General features: G+C 51.4%; 8 protein-coding genes across 8 annotated transcripts; all 8 read right to left on the bottom strand.

Annotated features, from left to right (window-relative positions):
• Positions 1-38: 38 nt before the first annotated feature.
• Positions 39-800, bottom strand: BO72DRAFT_447060 (40S ribosomal protein uS8). Its single transcript, XM_040944444.1, has 2 exons — positions 765-800; positions 39-489 (listed from the first exon to the last, which is right to left on the bottom strand). Exons 1-2 carry the CDS (start codon positions 775-777, stop codon positions 230-232), a joined length of 273 nt encoding a protein of 90 aa, XP_040802402.1. The 5' UTR covers positions 778-800; the 3' UTR covers positions 39-229.
• Positions 801-2,441: 1,641 nt separating this feature from the next.
• BO72DRAFT_375488 (karyopherin beta) lies at positions 2,442-5,591 on the bottom strand (the record flags this gene model as incomplete). The annotated part of the gene is made up of 9 exons (XM_040941179.1): positions 2,442-2,628; positions 2,684-2,792; positions 2,846-3,083; positions 3,137-3,469; positions 3,521-3,737; positions 3,790-4,418; positions 4,484-5,290; positions 5,375-5,433; positions 5,552-5,591. 9 exons carry the CDS (start codon positions 5,589-5,591, stop codon positions 2,442-2,444), a joined length of 2,619 nt encoding a protein of 872 aa, XP_040802401.1.
• Positions 5,592-7,665: 2,074 nt separating this feature from the next.
• On the bottom strand, positions 7,666-10,847 carry BO72DRAFT_447057 (putative anaphase-promoting complex component Cut20/Apc4). The gene is made up of 7 exons (XM_040944443.1): positions 10,479-10,847; positions 9,998-10,349; positions 9,346-9,913; positions 8,535-9,275; positions 8,412-8,481; positions 8,201-8,350; positions 7,666-8,127 (listed from the first exon to the last, which is right to left on the bottom strand). Exons 1-7 carry the CDS (start codon positions 10,741-10,743, stop codon positions 7,736-7,738), a joined length of 2,538 nt encoding a protein of 845 aa, XP_040802400.1. The 5' UTR covers positions 10,744-10,847; the 3' UTR covers positions 7,666-7,735.
• Positions 10,848-11,206: 359 nt separating this feature from the next.
• On the bottom strand, positions 11,207-13,233 carry BO72DRAFT_375597 (uncharacterized protein; the record flags this gene model as incomplete). The annotated part of the gene is made up of 3 exons (XM_040941184.1): positions 11,207-12,877; positions 12,933-13,143; positions 13,202-13,233. The coding sequence occupies 3 exons, from the start codon at positions 13,231-13,233 to the stop codon at positions 11,207-11,209; spliced, it is 1,914 nt and encodes a 637-aa protein (XP_040802399.1).
• A 2,499-nt stretch (positions 13,234-15,732) lies between these two features.
• BO72DRAFT_72560 (uncharacterized protein) lies at positions 15,733-17,398 on the bottom strand. The gene has a single exon (XM_040950647.1). The coding sequence runs from the start codon at positions 17,195-17,197 to the stop codon at positions 16,193-16,195; it is 1,005 nt and encodes a 334-aa protein (XP_040802398.1). The 5' UTR covers positions 17,198-17,398; the 3' UTR covers positions 15,733-16,192.
• Positions 17,399-18,191: 793 nt separating this feature from the next.
• On the bottom strand, positions 18,192-20,471 carry BO72DRAFT_426762 (Zn(II)2Cys6 transcription factor). The gene is made up of 3 exons (XM_040942959.1): positions 19,467-20,471; positions 19,264-19,407; positions 18,192-19,200 (listed from the first exon to the last, which is right to left on the bottom strand). The coding sequence occupies exons 1-3, from the start codon at positions 20,172-20,174 to the stop codon at positions 18,382-18,384; spliced, it is 1,671 nt and encodes a 556-aa protein (XP_040802397.1). The 5' UTR covers positions 20,175-20,471; the 3' UTR covers positions 18,192-18,381.
• Positions 20,472-21,275: 804 nt separating this feature from the next.
• On the bottom strand, positions 21,276-22,343 carry BO72DRAFT_457849 (uncharacterized protein; the record flags this gene model as incomplete). Its single annotated transcript, XM_040946352.1, has 3 exons — positions 21,276-21,740; positions 21,803-22,260; positions 22,301-22,343. The coding sequence occupies 3 exons, from the start codon at positions 22,341-22,343 to the stop codon at positions 21,276-21,278; spliced, it is 966 nt and encodes a 321-aa protein (XP_040802396.1).
• Positions 22,344-22,812: 469 nt separating this feature from the next.
• On the bottom strand, positions 22,813-25,248 carry BO72DRAFT_495133 (uncharacterized protein; the record flags this gene model as incomplete). The annotated part of the gene is made up of 4 exons (XM_040948521.1): positions 22,813-22,971; positions 23,034-24,856; positions 24,906-24,986; positions 25,143-25,248. 4 exons carry the CDS (start codon positions 25,246-25,248, stop codon positions 22,813-22,815), a joined length of 2,169 nt encoding a protein of 722 aa, XP_040802395.1.
• Between the last annotated feature and the right edge of the window lie 249 nt (positions 25,249-25,497).

The raw sequence follows: 25,497 nt of genomic DNA, 5'->3' as shown, positions 1-25,497 counted from the left end.
AGGTCTACTGCTCTACCGATAGAAACATGGAAACTTGATGAAACGACGGAAAGGATCCTTGTTTGGTTGGACGAGATCACTCTAAATCAATAAACTATCTATGGCGTTTCTGCCGGGGGTATCGATTCCGAAAACTCTCCGCCAAGACAAGCAACAGAGAGCACATCCCTCGTCCACATCATAACAAGTCATATTCCAATCATTTCAGGACATCGCCAGATGAAACTTTTTAGTAGAAGAAACCGAGGAGCTTGCCAGCAACGTGCTTGCGACGAGCCTCCTCGTGGTCCATGATACCAGCAGAGGTGGTCAGAACGACGAAACCGAACTGACGGGAGGGGAGGAGCTGGGTGGTCCACTTCTCGAGGTCACGGAGCTGGACGGGGTAGCGGGGGTTGATGACACCGGTCTTGTTGAGGCGACCGTTGAGCTGGATAACGATCTTGCCGGAACGGTGGTCATCGACCTCCTCGAACTCGCCAATGTAGCCTGAAGAGAAGAATTAGTGGTTTGTGGCGCGGATTTAAAGGTTAGACCAAACACAGAAATGAAAATGAGTTTCGGAAACTTGTAAGATCCTCGCCGGTTTCAATATATCGGGCACTTAAAGGGCGAGCGTTGTGTGATTTGCGAAACAGACCGCCTAGTTATCAACCCGAAATTCTGTGGACTACTACGTTTGATGCCGGCGCTTGGATCGAACTCATTTTCGCGAAAACTCATTTCCATTCCTGTGTGCAGCACTTGAATGGGACAGAACGTACCGTGCTTCTGCATGACGGAGAGGAACTTGATGATGACCTTGGAGGAGGGGCGGATCAGAACCTGACGGCGACCGGCCTTCTCGGCGTTGTTGATGGCGTTAAGCGCATCGTTGAGGACGGAAGTCTTGACCATTTTGACGGTGGAAGAGCGAGATTCTCAAATCGAGGGAATACGAGGGGAAATGAGGTATCTGAATCGAAGATAACTCCAACCTAGAATCCTCTCGGCGCCGTTTCAGGCGCGAGGAGGATTTGCCGGAGTCCAATAGTCAGCCACCAGTAGTCCTCGAGCGCAAAGAGTGCCCCTGATGCAGTCCATGAAGGGTTCTTCAGCCCGTGCCGTATGAGGAGAAGCGTATCACGCCGGCCTTTCTGGTTGTCTTCATTGCCGTCGGTTGCTACACCTGCAAGTAAAAAAACACCAAAGAATCCGGGTGATTGCTCTCCCAGACTAGCTGAGAAGCTGCAGAACAGGGAGAGGCAACAGGTTGTACATACCTCGTGAAGTGTCGACGACGTCGGTTGGGATCAAAGGAAGGGGAGGGAAGCGGACGCGGCCGACAAAAGCGAAGAAGTTTTCATGGGGTGTGCGGGTGGGCCCTAGGGCTGTCAATCTGTGCCCTTATCTAGCTCACGTGACCGTTTAATTCTAATGCCTCAGGCACCAAGAAGATCAGCCGCCTAATGTGTAGTTATGAGCGGATGAATCTGTCAAGCTTATGACTCAGGTATGAAATCTTTAGATGTTAAATCCCTGCGAGACAAGACGTTCTATGGCAGGAGAAGAGTGTGCATACAAAATCGTGACCTTTTCACCTTTCAAGTCGTACCTGCTCGTCAGAGATTAGCTGCCACGGTATGTGCTTCTGCCTGGCAGTGACCGGGCAAGTCATTCTGCAACATAGGAACACAACAAATGCACAATGCGCAGCTGTTTGCTTACATGGCCAGTGTAGAATACGGGCAACATTACAATGTTGTGAATGTATACGGGAGTAAAGGGGATGGGTTTATCATTCTATACATGTCTTCTTGATCCATTGAGGGTCAGTGGAGTAAGGGCAAGGTGAAATTCGTGACAATAGGAATGGGGGTACATGACTTCTTGGGCATACATGATAATGCTAGTAGAACCTCTGTCTAATTAAAAACGGCGTGAGGGGAAACGAAAATCGGCAGGTGGGAAATGGTAATGATAGGGGTGAAGAAGTTCGAGAACGCAAGGCCGATGAATGGCGCCAACATGCATTACGAGATGGCATGAAAAGGAAGAGTCCGAAAAGCAGTCATTTGCACAGGACGGACATCCTGAACGCTGGGGCAACATGGGCAAGGGGAGGGGGAGGTTTTGGTGCGGATGGTAGGGGGAGATATTGGGTGGTGGGTGGGGGTGAGAGGGTTGGTACAGGGTGCTCAAGGGGGGTGTGGAGTGAGGGACGGTGACGGCGGAAAGATCAGCCCTATTCGCAGTATGATAGACTGAAAACACGGTCACATGATGAATGAGCAATCTGGGAGGGACCCGGGGTTCCGTAGAATGCAGATCCACCAGCCAATGGGGCCAGCGTCGCCACGGCGTTACTTCCTTCGGTGCGCCAAAAGCTGGCGGCGTCCTGTAGGGGGGGCATATTGTCGAGTGAAAGATCAATTGACGGGAGGGCGATTGATACTTGTCACTTAAGCCATAGCAGCAGCAGTCGACATGTTGATCTGGCGCTTGACTTGCTCACGGGTCCACCGGGCAGTGTCAATGGTACGAGGTCCATAATCACGGTTCTGGCGGGTTTCGCGAACAAGGGCAGTGACCCAGTCGTTGCGGAAGTAGTTGGAAAATTCGCCGTTGGGGAAGCCCTCGGCAAGATCACTGACACTGAGTTTAGCTAGAATCCACAGGACTGATTTGAACAGCGAAAACTTACCCAAGGACACCCATAGCGGCCCTCATCAAGCCCTCACTGCGGTTGATGTCTTGAGAAACGGTGTGGAGCAGTTGGAAGATGTGGTCGACGAAAGGTGTGATGTGAGAGACTGAAAAATGATGTCAGCAAAGCACATGCTGAGTGGTCGTAGACAATGCTCACTCTGAGGCTTGCCCTTGTAAGCCAAAAGGATACCACCCCAAGCATCCATGATACCCTCACGGAGGGAGATGATGTAGTCGATGGCGTCAAGAGACACATCGTCGCTGGCAGTCACGGCCGCGGCCTGGTGGAGGACAGTTGCAACAACTTGAAGATAGGTGTCAAACTGAGTGCCGATAGCCTGAGCGATATCTCCAAATGTCTCAAGGATAGCAGGCTTGAGCTGATTGCCGCAGGTCTTCGAAGACAGTTAGTTGGACGGTCACAGAACTGTCAAGACTGTTGACTTACTCGCAAAACGGTGAGCAGAGCGTTCATGAAACCATCACAGAAGGGCTGGATCTTCTCATTCAGGGCACGAGCGATGTCGCTGACCAATCCAATCGCCATGGAGCACAGACCAGGCTCTTCCTGGTTGCTGAGAGCATTGTACAGAGGCTGGGCAAAAGACTCCATGTACTTGGCGAATTCCTCTTCCATGGCACTAGCGATAGCACCGACAGTGGCGAATACCACGTCAGGAACACTAGACTTGGGCGGAACGGTCGAAAGTACGCGAAGCATAAGCTCCATGATGCGATCGGCCTGGGGCTTGATCTCGGTCTCGAGGCGTTGAACAACGGCCTTTCTGGTTAGCGAAAGCAATAGGATGCGTGAGAATCAGGGCGAACTTACGAGAATGACGCTGATAATGCTAGTCTGCATCTCTTCCAGAGTGATGCGGTCCTCAACACTGACCACCTGCTGCTGCATGCCGATGGTGTGGTCCAAGCGCTGAAGCATAACATCGGACAGGTTTCCGACCAGGGGAAGGCTGTCGATGGCAGCGTTGTTGACGAAGGAATTGAGCACCTCGTAGCCAGCGGTACGAAGCTGGTTGTCGGCATCGTGCCTGTCGGTTGGGTTAGCAACGGATCAAGGGTGCCACAGGTTGGAAACCATACCTCTCGGTAAGAGTAAGAAGCGACTTGACGCTCTCACCGAAGTGCTTGGAAAGAGGGTTGGTCTGGGTTCCATAATCGCCAGCAAAGCGGTCGGCGACGTTCATCAAGGCCCAACAGCAGGAGCTGGCGATCTTGGGGGAGCTCGCAAGACCATTGAACAGGCAAGAGATCAAGGGCTCCAGATGCACCTCAGGGTCAAGGGTCTCAGAGCAATAGTCACAGACACGGCCGAGAGCGTAAGCGACTGAGTCGCGGACCTGGATAGAGCTATCTTGCATCATGCCGACCAGGACAGGCAGAGCCTGCTTGATCAAAGGCTCCAGAACCTTGGGGTCAGGGCCATCCATGATGGCACCGAATGCCGCGACCGCAGCATCTCTGTGACGCCAGTCCTCGTTACGGATGTTCGCCTCAATAAATGCCAATACGGGGGGGATGACATCGCCCTGAACGCACTGAGCGTAGAGCTGCAGGGCCTGGTAAGCGGCACGTGCGACGTTGTATTCATCGTCACCGGCATCCTCATCCTGTCTGCACATAGCCTGCAACAGAACGGGAACGACTTCTTTGCAAGCAACACGGGCGAAGCCGAAGAACGGGCGGACCTCAGGGATCCCCTCAGCCTGGGCCTGCAACGGTCGTTAGTTATGGCCGAATTGACTTCCTACTCTAGAGATCATAATGTAGAACGTACCGCAGCATTGTCGTCCTCGATAGCGATTTCCTCCTCGCAAACAGTACACCAGAACTCGATCGCGAGCTTGGCAACATCCTCCTCCTCGTTCTTCATACCCATGATACTCAGACCAAACAGGGCCTTCTCCATATAGAAGCGCATCTTATCGTAATAGGCACCCATGATACGGTTAAGACAGCCGAATGCACCAGCCTGGACACGGAGATCGTCGGCCTGAGTCGCCTCACAGACCACCTGCATGATGTAGTTCCGCTCACCCTCGTTCTCCATGTTCGAGCGCACAAAGTCGACGGAATCACTGAGGGCCTTGATAGCAGCGAAGCGGATATCCATGTTCGGCTCCTCGCGGCGAGCACCCTGGACAACGGCGGTGAGGATAGCATTGGAGTGGGCAGCCAAGCTCTCGCGGAGCTCGGGGTCTTGAGATTCGCAAATGAAGCCGATGGTGACCAGGGAGGCCTGCTTGAGTTGGTCAGAGCCGGTCGCGATGTTCTGAACCAGGATCTGCATCAGATCGGGCCATTCATTCCGGGGGAGCTCGATGGCGGCGATGGAAACGATGACCTGGGCGGCCGACTGGCCGGCCCGACCATCTTTCGAGCCGAGCGTCTTGAGGCCAAGTTCCTTGACTTGGGCCTTAATTTCTGGGGTAATTTGCTGTAGCCATTTAAGTTGGACCTCGCGGAGCTTAGCGAGGTCTTTGAATGTGAAAGCGTTCTTCAACGCAAGACCGGCGGCGGTTCTGATGTGGGACGGGGTGTTGTCATTTGCTAATTCTTGACCCAAGGTAACAAGATATTGAGCCTATGGAACAGAGATATTTGAGGTTAGCAAGCTGCAACGCGACCACAGCACGATGGCTGGCACTTTTCAGGTAAGGGAACTTACGAAGTCAACCTCAGCCGCATGGGCGAGCTGCTGTTCGGCATTTGTACGTGCAGCCGCATCTATGGTACACAGCAAGAACGACCATCAGCAATCGTGCCACAGCCTCAGATGGGGAACCGACTGCGCCTCGAGATGATTTGCAACAGGTGGGGGGGGGGAGGGAAAAGTAGAATATACCTGGCGAGAGGGTGCTCTCCAAAACCTGAGTGACGTTCATGTTGCCGTATGCGGAAAACAGCACCAGGAATCGCAAGCGAGAGCGAAAATCAAGAGGGAGGGGAAACTGGGAGAAAAAAAAAAAGACAAAGATCGGGCCCGGTGCAAATCGAGCGACGAACTAATAGAAATCCGGGCGGGTGGAAGGGATTCAAAAAGTCCACCAGAAAAGAGTGTTGGAAGTGGACGACGAAGAGAGGGTTGAATGAATTCTTCGGAAGGACAAGAAGAAAGGTTGTTTTTGTGGATTATGACGAGGCATACACCACTGGAGAGGTTCTTTCCGGAGGGGGTAACGGGACGGGTACTGGTGAGTAATATGGTGACAGAACCGACACCTGGAACACGCTTCAAACACAGCGCAAGGAATATAAGGAAAAGAGAAAAGAGAAAAGATAACCCCCAAATATCGTCTTGGTGAGAACAGGAGGCAAAAGGAGAAAGGGGAGTAGAGGGGGATTGCGGGACAGTCGGATTGATACTGTGTTGAAGCTGATCCGGACTACTTACTCAGGTGAGGGGAGTTTCCTTTGGTAAGGAAGAAGAACAAGAAGAGAGGAGAGGAGAGGAGAGGGAGGGAGGGAGGAAAGGAAGGACCGGGGATAAGAGATGGATGGAAAGGGAAGCGGGAGCAATACACTCACCTCCTACCTGGCAGGCTGCTCAGTCTCGGGCTCAGTACGACGGTACCTACACCAGCTACGAGTTACCAAATGCCCGTACCAATGGATTTCCACTGCACCCTCTCAGGGCTGCTGGTTCCAGAGCGAAAAAGACCTGGAATGGATGAGCGCTACTGCCTTTTGTGGCTCTTCTCATTGGTTAGATGATTGAAAATGCACTGGCTGAGTCATCTCACGTGACCAGAGACCGACCGAGACATAGAGAGCCCTTTTCACTCCAGTTGAAGGAGCAGACCACCAGGAGGTCATTGGGCCAGGGCCATATGCAGCAGGGCAAGGCCTGCGATAGATAAGTCGATTGTATAAATTTTGATACAAAGGTCCATTTAGCTACTTGTACCTTAAATCCCTGAACAAGCTGCCCGTCTCCCTAGCCAAATAGCTTCTCATTATGTTCATTTCAGTAGACTACAGCAGGCAGCCCTGTGCTCCATAGCTCTCTCTCCTTGTCTTTGTCGTCACCACTACCACTACCACTCCGTAAGATACCTGACTACTTAAGTTACCTAGTACTGTATCATACACCCGGAAATACCAATACAATCTGCCCCTCCTTCTGCGCCCTGCACTCAATCTCCCTTCCCACCTAGTCAGTGTTCGTAGTATGGAAACAGTTCCAATGTGTCCCTCCCTGCTGTTTCCCTTCAGGTTCCCTTCAACATCCTCCCCCTCCCTCCCTGTCATTTTTCCCACCTCTTCGCTTTCCCTTTGCTTGTTTTGGTTTTGCTGCTTTGAAGCACTTACCCACTCCCCACTCCCGTGACCCCGGCGACCAAAGAAAAAAAAATCCATCGCACAAACCACTTTCACTTTCACTCACTCACCCACTCACCCACTCACCCACTTGCTGTTGTTGTTTTGTTTTGTTTTGAGATCCACCGCAGCTGATCTTTCCATGCCGATTCTTTGATCTTCTTTTTTTCTCCCGATCGCTCATTCCTCAGTGGGTGATAGACTGCTGTGGCTTTTTCTCTGCATCTGAAAGCTTTTTATTTTTTTTTTATTTTGAGTTTGGATGTCCGACAGGTCTCGCGACCTGACAGCTAATTGCAAGGTCTAATCTTTTGTGTAGAGAACAATAGTCGAAAAAAGTTCTAACAATCTTGTACTTCTCCTATGAGTAGTTCGCTTGAAGGGGTTGCAAATACGGAGTACTCAGTTGTATCTGAGACCCGTCTCAGATCGCCGCTGGAAGAACCCATGTGACACACTGAGGAATTTAAAACACTGGAAATACCCCAGAAGCATGCGCACGCCCTTCTGCTTCTGTTGTTGTTTATGTGGGTTTCCCTAGTAGAAACCGAGACAGCTTGGAGATGGAATCATTGGCCCCTCTAGGTTGTTCCTTTTCTCAACATGGGGATATCGTACATACGTAGGTACTATAGTATTTTGACTCTTATATTGACTGTCGCATGCAAAGGCATTGTTCACTGAGATCTCCCTAGTACACTGAAATATGCTATTCAATGATCTCCTCGTCCGATTCCTCATCCCCGTCCTCGTCTTCATCCTCATCATTCCCCATTTCTGCATCCAGGTCTAATACCTCGTATCGCATCCCGTCACCGTACATGACACAAATTGCCCGGCGACCACGGCGGCCATTGACATCAATTCCCACGGGTCGAGCTTTGCCCTTGGCCCCAATGAAGCTGTGTTTGATGATTCCCAAATCCTGGGAGCTGGGCGCAAGAATGTCCACCTTCATCGTAGTGCTTAGCGGTGCATCTGTTCGCTCGTTATCAAGTACATCGCGGTACTCGATGGAGAAGACGGGGTCCAAAACCTCTTCATCAGCTCCCATTGCCGCGGCAGGCTGAAAGGGAAGGTTGAGTAGATACGATGTTCCTTCTAATGTGCATTGGGATTAGCATTGCGGCTATCGGCATAACGCTTCACACGGATGACAACGATGATTACTTACTCTCACTCGACCACAAAATCACCATGGTATCATCCTCCACAAACTGTAGCTGTCGAATCTCCCCGCCCTGGATATCGACAACCGCGGTGGAGATGCTCTGCGTCGAGCTCACTCCATTTTCGGAATCTAGAACTACGCGGTAGCAGCAGACTGGTCGGTCACAGCCTTCGATCAGCCAAAGTCGGTTCACGTAGGCAGGAGGGTATCTTACGGAGGTGCCTGGCCTTGACCGATCTGGTAGCAACGTAGATCACACAACTGTCTTCGTCCTTGCTGGTTGCCTAGCAAAGTGTTAATAAACCAAGCTTAAGAAGACCGGAGTAGACGGGTTTACCTCGTGGCGCATGGTCACGTCAATGACATCTCGGTCACAGTCGGGGTGAAGGGTTAGAGGTGACCTGTGCAGGATACCTCTGCGCTGCGTCAAAGCAATCTGTCCGAATACTTTGTCAAATTGCAGCCCCAAAAGCTTCGTCAAGTCATTCATCTTAGGCGGTGCCACTGCATCAGCTTCGCTCGAGGCATGACTCTGCTGCCCCAGCAATGATTTAAAGGTGTCATAGAATGAGCGCCCTTGCCCTACCTGCGCCCATTTTTGCGAAGCATCCGGAGGAACTGGGGGTCTTGGAACTCCCATCATAGGTAGCTGCCGGATGAAGTTCCGTAGCGCACTCTTGGTTAAAGCGCCTCTGATGTACTTGAGAGTCTGCGGGTATTCCACCATGTCCGTCTTCTCCATCAGCTCTTCCAAAGTCTGCGACATTGGTTCCGCAGATTGCATGTCAATCTCATGGCGCAGCCACCGGGAGAAAGCATTGAACTGGGTTAGCTCCTCATTTGCATTGATGAGGATATGATGGCCAAGAAGATGGAGACAATCGAGCGTCTCCACGATGGCGTTGAGATCCGTAGTTTCTAGCCCCAGCACCTCACTCAGCTTGTGGAACTTAGACAGCCCAACCAAGCGACTGAGCAGCACTTGACATCTTTCCAAGGCTGGAAGGAGGCACTCGTGGGTCAATCGCCGGACATTCTCGTAGCCAGACGACACAGCCTTCTCCCACCGTTTGTGTCCCTGTAAGCCACAGAGAAAGGATGGTTAACCGCTCACGCCTTCCCAGCTAGACCAGGAACCACACACTTACCCGTTCACCAACAATCTCAACAAGGAATTCCTTCAAGGGTTCAAAACAGTTCCCCGTCACCACCAAGTGATATGCCGCCGTGACGAAATCGCAATGACATTTTTCTTGTAGATCCTGGTCAATGCTGCGCATGTAACGCGCCGGCAACTCCTGTGCATTCTTCCATTCAAGCTCAATCTGTCTCTGGACCTGGCCGATATACCGCAGAAGATTCTGTAGCTGCGTCGTCTTGTGTGCTAGCAGCGAGAGATATCTCCCCGACCTGGTAATGAAGCGCAGATCGAGCGTAACCAAGTGTAACAGTTCCGGAGCACCATCCGGTTCCCCGGCCAAGAGTGCATGCGTCGAGCTCAGCGGATGGGAGGCATGTCGGATAATGCGACCAGGGCTGTAACGCGCAACAGAGCCTTGCACCTGGAAAGAACCGATTTCGAAGCAGTCGAAGATACGCAGATGCACTGTGCCGTCATCAAACCCGACAAGCAGCACATCAACAGCGTCGCTGGTATTCTTAGTCGATGAATGGAAGATCGCATCGATAGATGCTCTGGAGCTGAACACATCATCACTACACCCCACGTTAGCCCCATGAAACAACACGACCTCTTTCTTCATGGCTTCATTGCATCACAATATGCAAAAAAACACTTACTCACTCCCCGTCGCAGGCAAAGTACTCAATTTCGGCAAAGAACTCTCGACATCCAGCAATGCCAGTTCTCGTGGCAGATCGGCTTTGAGCAGCGCTGCTGCCCGGGACGGATGGGTATCAGGCGACAGCAGATCTTCCACGGTGAGCTGGCCAGCGGCGTCGTGCAAATGTCGCTGGGCGACTTTCGTGTCGGTGAAGTTTACGCCCCAGCCTATACACGTAGCCTTGACCGCTTGTCGAGCCGCGTCGCCCTCGGCCTGGGGATAAGCGGGATAATGGTGGACTGTTTTGCCACTGTAGGCACTGATGATACGGACGGTGTTATCCGCACACGCGACTGCGAGTAAATGACCTAGATAAAAGTGTCAACCATCCTTGCTCAAACCGAAAACAATGAGGTTTCGATTTCAGCGCCTTGGAGGTGAGACCCAGAGCCAGCGATCGTATCGATGGAAAGAGGGGGGTCATTAGGAATACATACCTGTGTTCTTCCACATCAACCCGCGAATCTCTCCTCCACCATCATCCTCATCAAAATACGGATCGCCCTTGTAAGAGCCTCCAAAGACCTTCTGTCCGTTGAGTCGGAAGACGCGTAGCTCGTCGTCCTCTGTGACTAGAGCAATGAGGTCCATCGTAGGGCAGTATGCCAGCGCGCCGGCCTTGCATTTTGCCGGCAGGGACTTCTCCCCGACAGGCGTGAGCTGCGGCTCATAGGGGGGCTGATAACCATCGTCTTCAGCCATGTTATTATGTTTCCTGACCCTAGCCCATTATAGTGGCGATTATATGGAGGGCACAATGACTGCAGCTATCGTAATGCCGTCCCCTTCCTAGCAGCTGTCGTTGGTCGGGGTGGTGGTGGATAACGGGCGCTCTTGGCGGGCGGAAGAGATGCTCCTCTAGTAATCGCCTTGGTGCCTGGCGATCCGCCCACTAACTACTGTTTGGCTTCGAACTTCCTCGCTTCCCCAAGAAATGCCGATAATAGTTTTCGCAGTGATAAAAAACATTAGAATCTGCTATCTGGGCCAAGGGTGAATAGCATGGTTTTCATCTCACAAGCCAAGCCGCAATCTCTAACTTACACAATTCATATACACAACACAGCCAGACATCAAGCAATCGAATTATTCTCAGATTATATTACACTAGAATACTTAAGGTGAACGACATATATATGGCTTCAATGAAGACAAAGCTTATATCTTATATCTCCGCACTGGCTCCTGACTCAATCATACCTTTGAGGTAACTGAGCTCAGTCATCATTTCCCGCATGGCGGCAGATTGTCCCAATAGGGACGCTCTGCTCAGTCGGTTATTGACCGGATCTGATACAGCACGCCTTTCCTCCTGCAAGAGCTCTATCTCATCCTTGAGATGCTCTGGAAAGCCCACTACAGTAGGGTCGGGGCTGTGTAGAAGGCCAAGGCCTTGAATAGACTCAACTCCTCCGAAGAACGCTGCATGCCGCTTGGGGTTACTCTCCACGCAATCCTCCTCATCGTTGATGCACAGGTCAGACAAACTGAGATCGGACGGCGATAGCGAGATGGAAAGACGGGGGAGCGGAAGATCAAGAAGAGGCGAATCCCCTGCAACGGAGGTAGCTGTAGACTTGGAATTCACCGTGAGGTGAGGTGTATCCGGGTCACTCATCTCTCCTGCGACTGATGTCTTCAGGTAATCGGCGTACCCTGAAACGTAGGTGTCGGGAAGAGCTGGTACGTCTTGGTTGAATGGGGCTGAACATGTCATAGACTCCGGAGAAAGAAGTTCTGTATCGGTACTCCATTCAGAAAAATGGCTTCGTTCACACACCGAGCTACCTGCCACAGAATCCGTATCAGTGAAATCGGAGAAGTGGCTAACCATAGCCTCCGTATCAAAAGCCTTTCCTCGAGCATCAATCTCGCGCAACGCCTCGTCCATGACCGAGGATGGAGAGTTCGGCAGTGTCGGCAGCCGCTTCTCCCTGGTAACAGAGGGCCTTGGCGTCATGGCCAGATCCTCAGCTGTCGTAAATCCGATGGACGTCGCTAGCAAAGCAGAAGATTCCCAGAGTGATCTTTCGACCGCATTCGTTTGTTTCAAATCGCGTGCTTTTGCGCGTGGTGTTGCTTGTTCAGCAACGAATGGCTGCTCCGCGGGATTTTTAGACTTTTCATGGATACTCGAGGGCACTGACTGGCGATCACCAGCAGCGGCCGGGGTCAAGTGATGGCCTGTGTAGGCTCTTTGATTATAAGACTGATCGTAGCCGGTGGAAGGCGGGCGATTGATGACAATGTTCGGATGAATACTGGTATCGAAACGGCCAGTAGGTACATGAGGATTTGAATCTAACGGCCCCCGGTCTGGACTAGGTCTGGTAATCTCTGGTCCATGATGGTCTCCAAGATCAGGAGACGAAACATTCCACTGTCGAAATGCGGCGAGGAGTCCTCTCGATCTTGGAGGGGATACAGACCGAGCGGTCTTGAACACTGGACCCCTGGGTCCTTCGTTGACCCTGACCTTCGGGGTTGCACTACTGGGCTGCGAAGCGCTCCTGTTGGTGATGATTCCCAACGGAGAAGTGCTGAAGGACCAGGCTGGGGTTGGCTGCTCCAACAACGGAGGAGACGTTCGGAGGCGCGGAAGCGTTGGTCTAGGCTTGGGCGGTCGTCGAGGGTTGAGGTACTTATCATCCGGGTTCATGGTTTGAGGAACCACGCTTTGCGCACTTGGGTTTCTTGAGTGGGTATGTGCGGGGACGGCATCTGGAAGAATAACAGGCACATTGAGAACATTGACCGGCTGGCCTGGAAGAAATGGACAATGGGTGGTAATAGGTTCTGCCTCGTTGTAGTACTCCACATCATTGTCCAGCAGATACTGTGGGTCTGTTAGTATTCAATTCCCTAAATCAAGGAGATTCGGGAGTACAAACATAATACCAGTAGGTACCTCCCATCTTCAGTCCACCAGAACGTGCTGGAATCATGTGGGCCGGCGAACCATCGCACACGATGTTGGCGAAGGTATGACACCCCTTCCACTGACCCGGACCAACACGTCTGTCTCGCTCCATGAGGTAGGGCTTGGAGAAATTGTCCCATGAGCCTAGCAGTTTGACTGACTTGACCTGCGGATTGGTACAGCTGCGCGTCGCCATTAGCAGGTGAGCGGGGATTCGCAATTCAGAGAACCACAACTTACAGAAGGAATGTCATTAAAGTTGTCGAAGTCATGATTGCGATAGGTGTATATATAAGGGTCTGACGAACGACACGATGAAGGAAAGCGCTTTGAATACTAGTCTGAACTTCGGATGATTTTGTGTCGGCTGGACTGCACACGATGTGCTAAGCAAATTTGTCGATTGAAAGGAATGCAATGGATGTTATTCCAAGACCAGCTTGGAAAAGAGCAATTGAAAGTAGAGAAAAGGCAAATGAAGGGCGTTTGGCAGAAAGCCTAGTCAAGCTGTGTCCTGGTGTGGAATGTCAGGGGGACTAAATCCCACCGGCGATTTCCTGCCACGCAGTTCCCTAGTGTGATATAAGAGTTGGAAGCTGACAGCTGCGGCTTGAAAGTGGCTACTGTGCCATAACAACACAGAGAAAGCTGAACACCAACAATGTGCGGGAGAAAGGGTAGATCAGTGATTCATTAGCCGCGGGGCTGCGGGAGTTAAATTTGGACGTTCCTGACCGAGAGATCGGAAGGGTATATCAGGCCAATGACGCTGAAGGAATGGTAGGTCGGAAGCGCCGACAGGCGGACTACCTGGACGAGGAAGAACAATGACAGGCGGAAAAGGGTATTTTCAGCGCCTGCTGCAGGAGCCGGACGTTTCGAGCAGTGCTTCTCTCACACAAATTTCACACGTTGGTCCAGGCAGGTCGATGAGGGTGAGAAGGCCGAAGTGAAGCTCAAGAATAAACCACCATCAACTCGATCGCGCGTATGTGTACACTCCGAGCGTGACCTGAACGTCAACGCTTCTTATTATAGGTGGTGTACTGTACTCCGTACTCCGGAACAGAGAGAAAATCAAGTTTCGGCAGCTCAGTAGCCCTGTAGCAAGACGGTGCGCTTGTCAGGGATCCACTGGGGGATGATATAACCACGTCACGATAGTGATCGTCCCTACAAGAGAAGTCTGCCGCGAGAGAGGAAAGTTCATGATGGCAGCCGGCCGACAGAAAAAGGACGCGCGATGAGATCCGAACATGGTTCCTGGGCGATTGGTGGTCCACCCAGGAGAGTTTTTCTGGGATGAGGATGCTGATCCTTCCTGGCGAACCAGAGTGGGCTTCGAAGGGACTCGAGTCCTGAACGGGTGGACACAACTGGATCACGGGCGTTTAGCTAGGCTGGATGCATGTTAGCTGTGCCTGGTATCGGTACCTTAGCAGGCTTAGCTCAACAGCCTAGTTCCTAGTTTGCAAGGGTGGTGAGTGGAGACCGATGTAAGTCCGAGGAAGGGAAATTGATGGATCAGAAAACAAAAGAAAAGGGACAGTGTACTATGTACGGAGTAGGTGCTGTAGCCAGCCACTGCACGAAGATGATAGATAGCAGTTGGCTGAGAATAAAGTGATGATTGGAGACAAGCGGCTGGGTGCAATCCACGGTGGAAATTAATCTAACCAAACAAGGAGATCACTACCTTGGGATTGGTGGTGGCTGGACACAAGCCACTCTGAGGCTGACCCTTTCTTTCCAATTCCCGTAAGTTATCTTCATCTCAGCTTCTCACCTCAACTACCGATCTATTAAACAACAAATAAGCTTTGTCAATGTCACTCTCAAATTGTCCTCTTGTCTCCCCTTCTCACCGAGAGATCAATCGCGGGATGGGAGATTTTTAGCGAAGCGACCACTGATCAACCCCCCTCAGGAGGCATATCTGGTGGACCCGGAAAAACCTACGACTACGCGCCGATCGACTTCTCCACACCACGTGAGTGGCCCGCAGGTGGGAAAAGCTGACTACTAGCAGGCTAGCAGCAGAGAGGAAATGTGGTGGACTGGTTGGATATGTCGATTGTTGACTGCTGCGCGCTGCGCCCTCTCATTGTTTATGCATGACTCCTGCATATCTCCGACACTCGCGCCATCCCCGGTCGGCTGTCCAGGAACAAAGTGACCTCGCTGGCCTAGAGTTATCTACCCCACGCAGACTGACCTTCGGATTCCGTGTCAGCAGCTGAGAATGACCACAATCAATGGGTTCTCGTCTTTCCTTCCCCTCTGAGAGCTTTTAGAGCTAGGTGAATCTGGGCCGTGTGGCACTAGGACATGGCCGGTGAATCCAACCTCACGCCCGGACCAGCGCACTTGCAAACCATACTCCGTACACCAAGCCAGGGGTCAGCTCCAGTCAGCCAATCAAGAGATTAGTCGGACCATCCTAGTCGCTTAAGTGTGTTGTTGCTGCATGCCTGCAGCCAGTCAGTCTGTTTACTTCCCGGATGCTGGGCAACTAGACTTCGATCTCTAAGGGGGAAACTCCAGCAACAGATAGATTGAGGTCTCGACTGGCCTGAGATGGTGGTACCTGTCTTTCTCCTCAGCTGTAGCAGGTCGTTGCCAGTTTAAATCCTCTGCGGTCGCTTTGACTGCCAGCGAATCGAATTTGGACTTGAACTTACCCTCTCACCAATCAGTAATGGCTCTTCAAACAGTGGGAGGAGCATTTCAGTTCCAGTTTGGCGGGAGTAGCCGAGCAATCCGTGCAATGACATTGCCAATCATACACATCCTTGAAGTGTATTGCAAGCTAGCCTACAGATTACTATAGGTAGGAACTAAAGAAACTACACACAAGGGGAGCTACAGGGAAAAAAGGAAGCATAGACATTATCATGATTCAGTATTGTCATAGCATTTGACCAGTCACGGCATCCCGCCAGAATTCAAGGAACTCAGAGCCCTCCCGACACGGACGGCGGTAACTGGGCGCTTGCTGCGACGCGTTTCATCTATGGCGCCCATTCTCATGATAACATGATTAAGGACCGAAGCCAAGCCGAAAAGCCACCACTGATCAACATTTGCATCAGAGCAAAAGAAGTGAAACAAGCAAAGAGAGAAGAGGGGGAAGAAGGCAACGGGGTGTCGCAGCAGTGGGAGAGAAGGCAGTGGCAGCGGATATGAATAGCAACAACAATAACAACAATGATCACCCTGAAGCAATCGCAATCAACGATGCCCGTCCCGCTTATCATACTTCCGATTCACTGCGCCCAGCACGCACTTCAGAATACCATCTGCACTCAGGGTCTGCCCCTTGTCGCCTCGCCACGGCACGGTGTCGACAATATCGCGCAAGTTCTTCTGATGTGTCATCTTGCCCAGCTCATCGTCCAGGTCCTGCAGATACTGGCGCGCCACGGGGTCATCGCCGATTTGGAAAAACTGAATCCCAACCTGCCAGGGCACGGCCGAGATCTTGTCGAGTCGCTGGGCCACATTAACGATCACACTTTCCGCGTCATCCGTGAACGCTCCATCGGTGATCGCAATGATGTTTAAGGGTTTAAGCAGCTGCGTGGAGTCCTCGAACGCATCGCTTGCGGCGACCTTTTTCTCCAGGTCGCGCATGTAGGGGCCCAGGATGTCCATCAAGCGGCGGCCGAACGGCGTCGGACCCTGGGGATACACGCTGCCGAAGATCTCCCGGACGTTGTCCGCCAGCGTGATGTTCGTGTATGACCCCGGCCCCCTTCGACCAGTATCTCTGCGGTGATTGAGGAACCACACGTCGATTCCATCCCTGTCATACTGCGTGCAGATCGGAGCGATCGCGGCGATAGCATCTTCGGCCTCCTTCCAGCGCCGCCCGCGCATGGATGTGCTATCATCAACCACAAATACGGTGTCAAACTCGCGTAGGAATGAATACGGCGTGTCGCTTGATGAGGTGCTCGAGGCTGTTGATGGCATAGGCATCTTCGCTGTAGGTTCAGCGGAGTACGGTGGGGGCGACCATGGGTCCTGATGGCTTGTGGGAGTTGGCTTTCCTATGCTTCTCGATTGGGACGCTATGCTCCGATTGACTGAGCCTGTTCCTGAGCGTCTCTTCTCATGCGAGTGAGTTTGTCCCATGTTGGTGCTATTATTGTAAGCTTGTTCACTCGAGGTCTGGTGACGATGAGTTGAGTCTCGAAGGGTAAGCTTATCTCGAAGGTGTTGTAAAAGTGGCATCTGGGAGGGGTAAAGGTAAAGATGTTTATAGTCGGTCAGCTCGATGATTCAACTTCGAGTCGAGTAGGCGGGAATCTCCGGAGAAAAAGACGTAGCCTCCTTGAGGGCAGAAGTCGTTGTGTGTATGGAGTATGGAAGACGACGAAACAAAGGGAGGGCGCGACGTCAAAGTAAATCAGTAAATGTAGTCTGGCATGATTTCCTCCCTTCTCTTTTTATCGTTCACCCAATGTGCGAAAGACATGGAAGGCGCAGTCAGGGCAGACTGGTTCAACCCACACACTCGGGGTTCATTCCAGTCAGTAGACCTCAGGCTATATACTAGCACAAACACATTTTACTTTTGCAAAGTATATGTGATTTGACCCCAGGGAAATAGATCCACGTGCAGTGTTGAATGGTATGCAACCCCAACCAATTAGTTTCAAGAACCCAAGCCTAAGGCTTCCAGGCAGGAATGACTTCGCCCCCTTTCCATCCACCCGTGACTTCCAAGTTCCATCTCCTTACCGGAGATTCAACATGAATCCTGCCGCAGTTTGCACGGCGGCACTGCCTCGAACTGTAAAGTTTAAGCATCTTCAAACGACATGGCTGCATGGCTAATTCCTGTTGGCCACGAGCTCCACAAGGCGCGATAGTGATATGCTAAAGCTACAGGGCTGCATTGGCATGTACTCTACATTCTTGAGGGGTAATAGGGAGGCTGTAAGGCTGATGGATGCTGTTTGCTGTTTGCTGTTTGCTGTTTGTTTCGAACCCACCATACACTATCGGAAGACCGGATAGTGGTGGTAGGCAGTGCACAGCCTACTAGCCGAGGCGGGGGGGGGGCCGCAAAACCGCAGTCAATAGTCTAATAACTTACCCTTGTCGCATATTGGCACTGCCTCATCCCGAACCTTGGTCATGCGACGGATAACGAAGACCGAGATGGGTCCTATATTATGAAGTTATGATTGCATGATGTGTGTTTTCGCTAGCGAATCCATGTCAGTAAGCCAGTCACGTGTCACCAGATTGACGTACATCTGTACAAATCGCCAAACATTCATCACTTTCGACACATAACTTATTTATGTTCATATATATACACTAGGTATCAAATCGTACCAGCCTTCAAAGCTGTTGGTAAGAAGATGCACAGACGCTTTATCCCTCAAGGGGTCGAGACTAGAAACGTCTCAGCCAAGTGCTGTCACCCTTTCATGAATATGTTCATCGTCCGTCTGCCCGAGGACATCGAACGTCTCGCCGGCTTCCAAAATATCAATCAGGGCCAAAGCCTGATCGATGCCCAGGCGGTTACCGATAAGCGCTAAACAATCAACCACCCATTTGCGTAGGGAATGGCCCTTCGGCTCAGTAGCGCCAGCAAGAAACAAGGGCCACAGAAGAATCATGCCACGGATGAAGCCATATTCCAATGTCACCGTCCTGAAGGTAGTAGCCTCGCCGGTAACGAGGTCAGCGCTAAAGTGATAGGGCACACTGGCGCATATGTCGAGAGCCAACTGCCTAGCCTTGTCGCGAACCTGCGCGAGATGACTAGCTAGATCGGGAGTGAGAGTCGTATTGGTGTTCAGTCGATATGTGTAAGTGAGGATGTACTCGCTGATCATGATTCGAGCACAGCGATATTGGTTCCACGCGTGACAGAGCCATAGGTCTTGGTACACGTGGAATCGGTTGTTGTACGAGTTGAGACCCCAATCGGACTGGGTAGGCCAAGGGCTTTCGATGGTGGTGTACAGAAATCGAGGCGGCAAAGCCGCAAGCCATGCCATCAATTCGCCTTCTATGCTATAAACAGTGGACAAGATCTCCTGACAGTCGGTGATGACTTTATCACGTATATCTGCCCGGAGATTGGCCAGCCGGCCACTTATACTGATCAATCGGTCGCTATAAGCTTCGGTCTGAGGCCGCAGAAATTGGGCCACCTTTGCGCAGTCAAGAACTGACTGCGGCACTCGAGCCTCTCGTTGCAAGCAGCTGATGATCTTGACAGGCTCGTTAGTCAGGCCTGCAGAAGAAGGAGACAATACTGGAATATATCAACATACAATCTGATATCGTAATTGTAAGAATAGCTTCAACCCCTCGGCCTTCTGAAGTTGTTCCACACCTCTCAACTCCAAGAGTGCAGCAGCCCCGGAGATATGATTTGTCCAGTTGTCGAGATTCTGCGGGGCTCTACTAGAGACAACCTGTTCTCCAATCAGACGCTGTGAGTGCGAAAGGGGAAGAACCTTGGTGTCGAACGCACCTCAAATATCGCTAGAAGTAGAACAGCGGCCAGGGTAGAATTGTCCCTGGCCTCTTTCTCATCGGTGACAGCAGAAGTGAGCAGTTGCAACGCCTGTCCGTACTCTTTCTCTGAGGTAATTCTTAGGGGATTGGATCGCCTGGCGCGAGCAAGCATGGCCATTCCTGCAGAAGTCATACTAGCCATCATAGCTTGCTGACTGGGTGAAGTCCGTAGATCGAGGATGAATTCCGTGGCAGAGTCTGGTCTCATCCAGACGCTTCCGATCCAATTATTCTGGCTCAGAAAGAAGCAGATAGCTTCGTTCTTGGTAGGTTGATACGAAGGCTGAAGATCGAGGGGGCGCCGGGTGGCAAGCTCTCGTTGAAGGTCCGTGTCCTCATTAAAGTCCACTATGTTACTGTCACCCGATGCGGCGCTGGGGCTACTACTCGTAGTGCTACTGCTACCCCGAGAGGGAGTCTCAAGCCGGCCACTAGAGCCGGATTTGCTGGCTGGTTTAGTCTTGCGCGCTGTAATCCCAGTCCGTGCCTTCCGAACAACCTGTTGACTTTCGTCGCGGAACATCAAGGACAGTTCGTCTCGGTATCCGGGGCAGACCCGGTTGCCCTTGGCGCATTGCGAGCAGGTTGGCCGCGCCTGATCGCAGCGGATCTTGCGAGTGCGGCACTCCCCGCAGCCCTTGCTTGGCTTGCCACAGAAGACCATATTAAAACAGGCGCAGTGTGCAGAAGTGGCTGGTCGATCGTGCTATGCTGGGGGCAACAAGCAATAGATAGATGGACCCAGTCGGATAAGGAGAGCCAAGCCCAGAATGGAGGCAACTCGAACGGGTAAGCAATGCGAAGAACGGCTTGAGCACCGCGACTTTCCAACGTTCGAGCTCAGAACAAAGCTTCGAAAGGGTAGCTATGATAGGATTAGTTCATTCAAGAGCAGGTGCAGGTCGTACCGGAGATCTTTCTCGTCCAACCTGGCTGATCTTGGTTGAGAGGGACACGGCCGTGGGAGATAAAGAGGTGTATGTAGTGGGTTGGCGGGTGCCTCAGGCGCGGCATGGACAGCTTCCTTCCCGACTCCACGTGGGATCCGGCTAACCTGATCGAGTATGCCTTGCGAGATGCCCTGCAATGCCAGGTGCCCGGAGATGCCCTGGTGAGTGCGCATCGCAGTGGCACATGCTTGTGAAAGTCTTCCAAGACAGTCAGTTGTTGCCAAGTATACACCTCTACTGCCTTCTGTTGTCTTCTAGACGCTTGCACAGTAGTATCTCGCACGCACTCGCTATTCTCTTGAGTATGTCGATACTCATACTGAGGCTATGCTAATCTCGTCCAGCATATGTTGCTCTCATGATCTTCGGAGGTCAACATCGGTCATATGCTACTCATTCAATCCTTGGCTCTACCCTCTATGAAAGAAGCCCACTTAGGTATTCATTCTGCAAAACAACGACTGCTTAGCAGATGATGTGATGGCTATGGCACGGAGTTACTCAGCGTCAGCCCTATAGTTCTATGAATTGACCAGGTGTTCTTCTATCTACCAAGAACGGAATGATGGCTGTTACCACGCAAGCAAGCAGTAAAACACAGGCAGAGAATGACTTCCTAGCTATGCACCAAGGCTAGTACCCCAGCCCGTTGTCAATACCTTGGGAAAGATAAGGTTCATTGTGTATTCGTGTTCGCCGGGAGCAATTCTATCCATGACCGGCAACCGCTTTCATCTATGTCGACTTTCCCGCAACACCGTGCTGACACCTCCCGTCTATCTGCGACTGAAGAAATTCACGAGGGATCCCTCCTCTCATACAATGAAAGGGTATTTTAAAACACTAGGGGCATGATTGCGATATCCCCGGTTCGACTTCAGGGCATGGTTGTTGTTGCCGTGAAGGTGAGGAGGATGAATGTGAGTATGAGACGGCTGAGGCACGAACATGTGGCTGCTTCTCATGCGGCTGGGTATAAATTCGGGTGCTTCAGGGCGAAGAGTAGAGTAGTAGAATGTCGTACGCCTCTTGTTTTCACCGTCCGCTTTTCCGTGATCCTGAATCTGGCCCGGGACACCTCCATACGGGCCTGGGAGCTGTAGTGAATCTGGGCGTTGTGGTAGGCTTAGGTATGATGGTCTCGACATTCCAGGGTGAGGAGTAGCTTCAATTGAATAGCACTGCGGGTGGTTCTGCACGGGCAATCGGAGTGTATTTGGGGCCAAAGCGAACTGTAGTGGCAGGATATGACGTGGAGCAAGGTAGGACGGCGCATGGACCTAATCATTGACTTGCGTTATCACTGGTAAACCTCAAATAGGAGGGTTTCGGCTCCGCTTACTGTATGCTGTTGATATGATAAGCAGTCTTGCTCTAATAGCTGTTTGTTCATACGATCTTTTTCGATCTGTGGATAGGATCTTTGTGGAGGTGACGGTCGCGTGACATTTGGATGTATTTGACGCGGAGTTGGCGAAATGACCTGCCCGTTTGGAAAATATCCAGACGATACAACTGGCGGGAAGTAACTACCAGGCGCCGCAGCTGGCTGATAGTGCTCAGGCGATACAGCTGGAGGAAGAGTCCTAGGTGATATAGTTGGCGGGAAGGATACACTACCTGGCGTCAAGGCATCCGGAAAGAGTGCAGGCAAAGCAGCCGGTGAAAGACCATGGGTTGATGGAACCAATCTGGATCCCTCCCAATGATTGGATTGGCGAGAAGACGAAACCACTGCAGGGTCAAGCTTTGAGGGTTTACCATCAGTGCGTTTGCTCAGATCTTCTTCATCTTTCTTCCCTGAGAATCAGAAGTAGCTTGGTTAACTGAAATGCCTTACCTGGCTGGGCGAAAGCTCTAGGTGCGTATAATTCATGACTCATGACTCAAAGTGATAAGAGCAATGGGAGTAGACGAATGGAAGAAATACTTGCAACACATGAAGAAGGCTACTGAGAACAGATAAAAACAGATAGAGTAAAAGATTTCCAAGAGGCTAAAGTCTCCGGAGCGACTACCTGAGCTTCAGAAGTGTTCTGGGGAAGGAACTTTCATCGCCGTGGGCTGCCAGTGGCAATGGCCTTGGGTTTGCAAACACACAGCACCTCTTTGAGAGTATGTCTCTCGAGCTGTGTCTGTCTACACTCTGGAGCTTCATGAAAGCCTCGGTTAAGGCTGACTGATTGGTCACTCAAAGGTATTTGTTCCACTTCATCATCAGTCTACAATGTAGAAATGTAGAGCAGCAAGTGTGATACTCAGACAAGTTTCATTAAGACTATGTACATTTTTTGTTTTCAATTTTTTTTTGTTTTTTTCTCCTCGAAAGACAAGAGGCAGTCAGCTAGAAGGCTAGCTGAGGAAGCCCTCGAGCTGCTCGTACAACAGCTCGAGGGCTTCCTCAGCAGCCTCCTTCTCTGACTGCCTCTTGTCTTTCGAGGCAATTGCCTCGTCCAGGGCTTTCTGGGCAGCCCCGACGCCCTCGAGGTGCTGTATCAGGGCTACAGCCGCCTAGGAACAACTCGGTCAGCTACGTGATCCTTCAGTGATGTCTTCACTCGGTTAAGGCTTACCCGCAAAAAGGTGTCGCGCTGGGGGGGGGTCATAGCCCCCCTCCCGTACTTCTTGATGAAGTGATCAAGCACTCCATCGTGCACACCGCCACCTTGATTAACAAGCCTGTTCTCTGTTTGAACTCCAACATGGGTGACGGGGACAGGGATCCTCGAAGGAGAAGCTGCGCCCAGGATGGACTTGCTTGAAGGATTCGACGCTTGGCTGGCAAGGTAAGGACTTCCACTGGAAGCTGTGACAACGTGTCTGCGTGATCGGGACCCAGCGACTGTGGGCGTGTGGATCCTGGGATTTGTAGGCAAGCTTCGTTCCACGTTCACCAGATTAGGAGTGCTGGGGCCAGGGAGAGGTTTATAGCCAGCAGGAAGCCGCTCGAGAGGTATCTGTATCGGATTCGAGATTTGGCTGGTGTGAGTCTTGCGTGAATGAGTTATGCTCCATCCAAGGCCCGATGGCTTCATGGCAGCGCCCAGGTTCTTGCTACTCACGGCCTTCCGAATCGGTTTCGCAGTTATGGGAGTCTTTCGAGTGCTGCCACCATTGTCGGGATTTATGAGCTCCTTATCAGCACCAGCGCGAGGCTTGAACATGTTTCGAATACTGAAAGTAGTCTTTCTCTCACTGCGTGGGGCAGAATTCTGTACCCTTACGTCAATATAGGTACTCTGGTTCTCAATAGTCTTAGACAAGATTTTGTTGAATGTCGCAGCTTGATCGGTTCCGTTTGAAGGTTTCGATTTGAGAAGACCAGTGCCCTGGATTGGAAACTCATACATAGCCTCCACTGATGACGGTCTGACGGGGTGTGAATGAAGAGCTGCGTGAATTCTTTGAACTCTGAAAGATTCAACTGTAGGACCAATGTGAGAATCCTCAATGTGCTGAGTTTTTTGATGGCTTTCATTACTGGGCGGAGTCTGATCTCGTTCCTTCTTCAGGTATGAAGATGCGACGGGAAGCAGAGTGTCAATTTCCTGCAATCCGATAGGAGAAGCTTTTGTCACCGAAGCCTGTGACCGGGTCTGCTCTGACAGCACGCTCTTCGGGGCAGGAGCCGCTGATATGCTTTCATGAACCTCAGTCTCTTCACCCAACCCTTGAGTTTCCTCGCATAACTCGAAGCCTTCTTGATCATTCGAATTGACGGGGTGGCAACAATTGCCCGCAGTATCACCAATGCCATCTTGTCCTCTTTCGAATGAAGATGACTTATCAATCGATTTGTACTCTCCAGAGTCAGATCCTTGGCTTGAGATGTATCCAACAGACTGTAATCCTGTACCTCTCAACATCTCATCTGCGGACGAAGAGATTCTCAGTCTAGGGCCATGAATACGCTGGGCAGTTCTCTCGGCCACAGGGGTACGATACTCGCCGGTATAGACGGTACGTCGTTGCTTCGGCGTCTCCTCGTCGAAATTCCAATCATCATCAGACAAGTAGGTGGAGATAGCATGTCCTCTCTCGGTAGCAGGTACGAAATTGGACGTAGTAGCACCTAACAGCCCCTCTGATGACTGGGTACTTAGAGCGGAAGGAGCATTAATAAATGGAGCTTTTCCGGTACATGGCTCTGTAAGTGTGGCTTCATAGGCACGAGCAGGAGACGATGCACTGCGTTTTTGAACAGGCACAGGTATCGCACTGCGATGTGTGCTGGGAGTCTGCATCTCTTTTCCCAGCGAAGATGGCCCTGCCGGTGTTCTGAGGTGGTAGCTAGCCATCGGGATCCGAGAGCGCTTGCTACTCTCGATGGAATACGAGGTAGGGCGAGAGGCTGAGGCCTCACGTCTCTGAGAGAGCAACAAGTTTTCTTCATCGTCTATGATGGTTAGTCTGATTGCCATGTGAACGGGATACAGTCCACTTACCATGATTGACGTTCCCGCATGAACGTTCTGATTTACTCTCCATGGAGAAGCTTTTCATGGATGGTGCAATTTCATATGCCTCTATCCCAAAGAAAGAGAAGTTAGCACGAAACAGACGTGGTGTGGAACAAGCGTGAAGGGTCATCGTGTTGCGTCTCAGTCATAGAGCCCTCTCAGTCATAAATGCAACACTTGGATCCAAGGCAGCAGATGAAGCTAGCGGGAGAAAGAGCTTACCTTTCATGCCTTCACTAAGGGTAGTGCCAAATGGCCCGGTGTAACGTCTTTCAGGAGTTCGAGGATCCTGGAAGGGATCCTCAATTGAAAGCTTGTCGGCAGCCATCCTGTGAAGGTTTGTCTTACGGTGGTGCAGAGGTTTTTCTCTTGCAGAAAAGCCAGGAGGTGGAATGATTTTCAGTGGGGATACAATGGGAGATTTTTCTTGTGATAGCGGAGAAGGTGTAGGGATCTGTTTGTCTTTTGACAACGAAGTAGCAGTGGTGAACGTTTTAAGTTCAAGAGGACAAGGAGGAGTAAGATGGTGGGAAGGTGAAGTAGAAGAAGGTGTCTGAGAGTTGAGATGTCTGGCGTG

Source organism: Aspergillus fijiensis (genome assembly GCF_003184825.1).
Source record: "Aspergillus fijiensis CBS 313.89 unplaced genomic scaffold BO72scaffold_17, whole genome shotgun sequence".
In the NCBI taxonomy this organism is placed as follows: domain Eukaryota; kingdom Fungi; phylum Ascomycota; class Eurotiomycetes; order Eurotiales; family Aspergillaceae; genus Aspergillus; species Aspergillus fijiensis.
The sequence above is the reverse complement of the archived record's forward strand: the minus strand, read 5'-3'. Positions and strand labels throughout refer to the sequence as shown.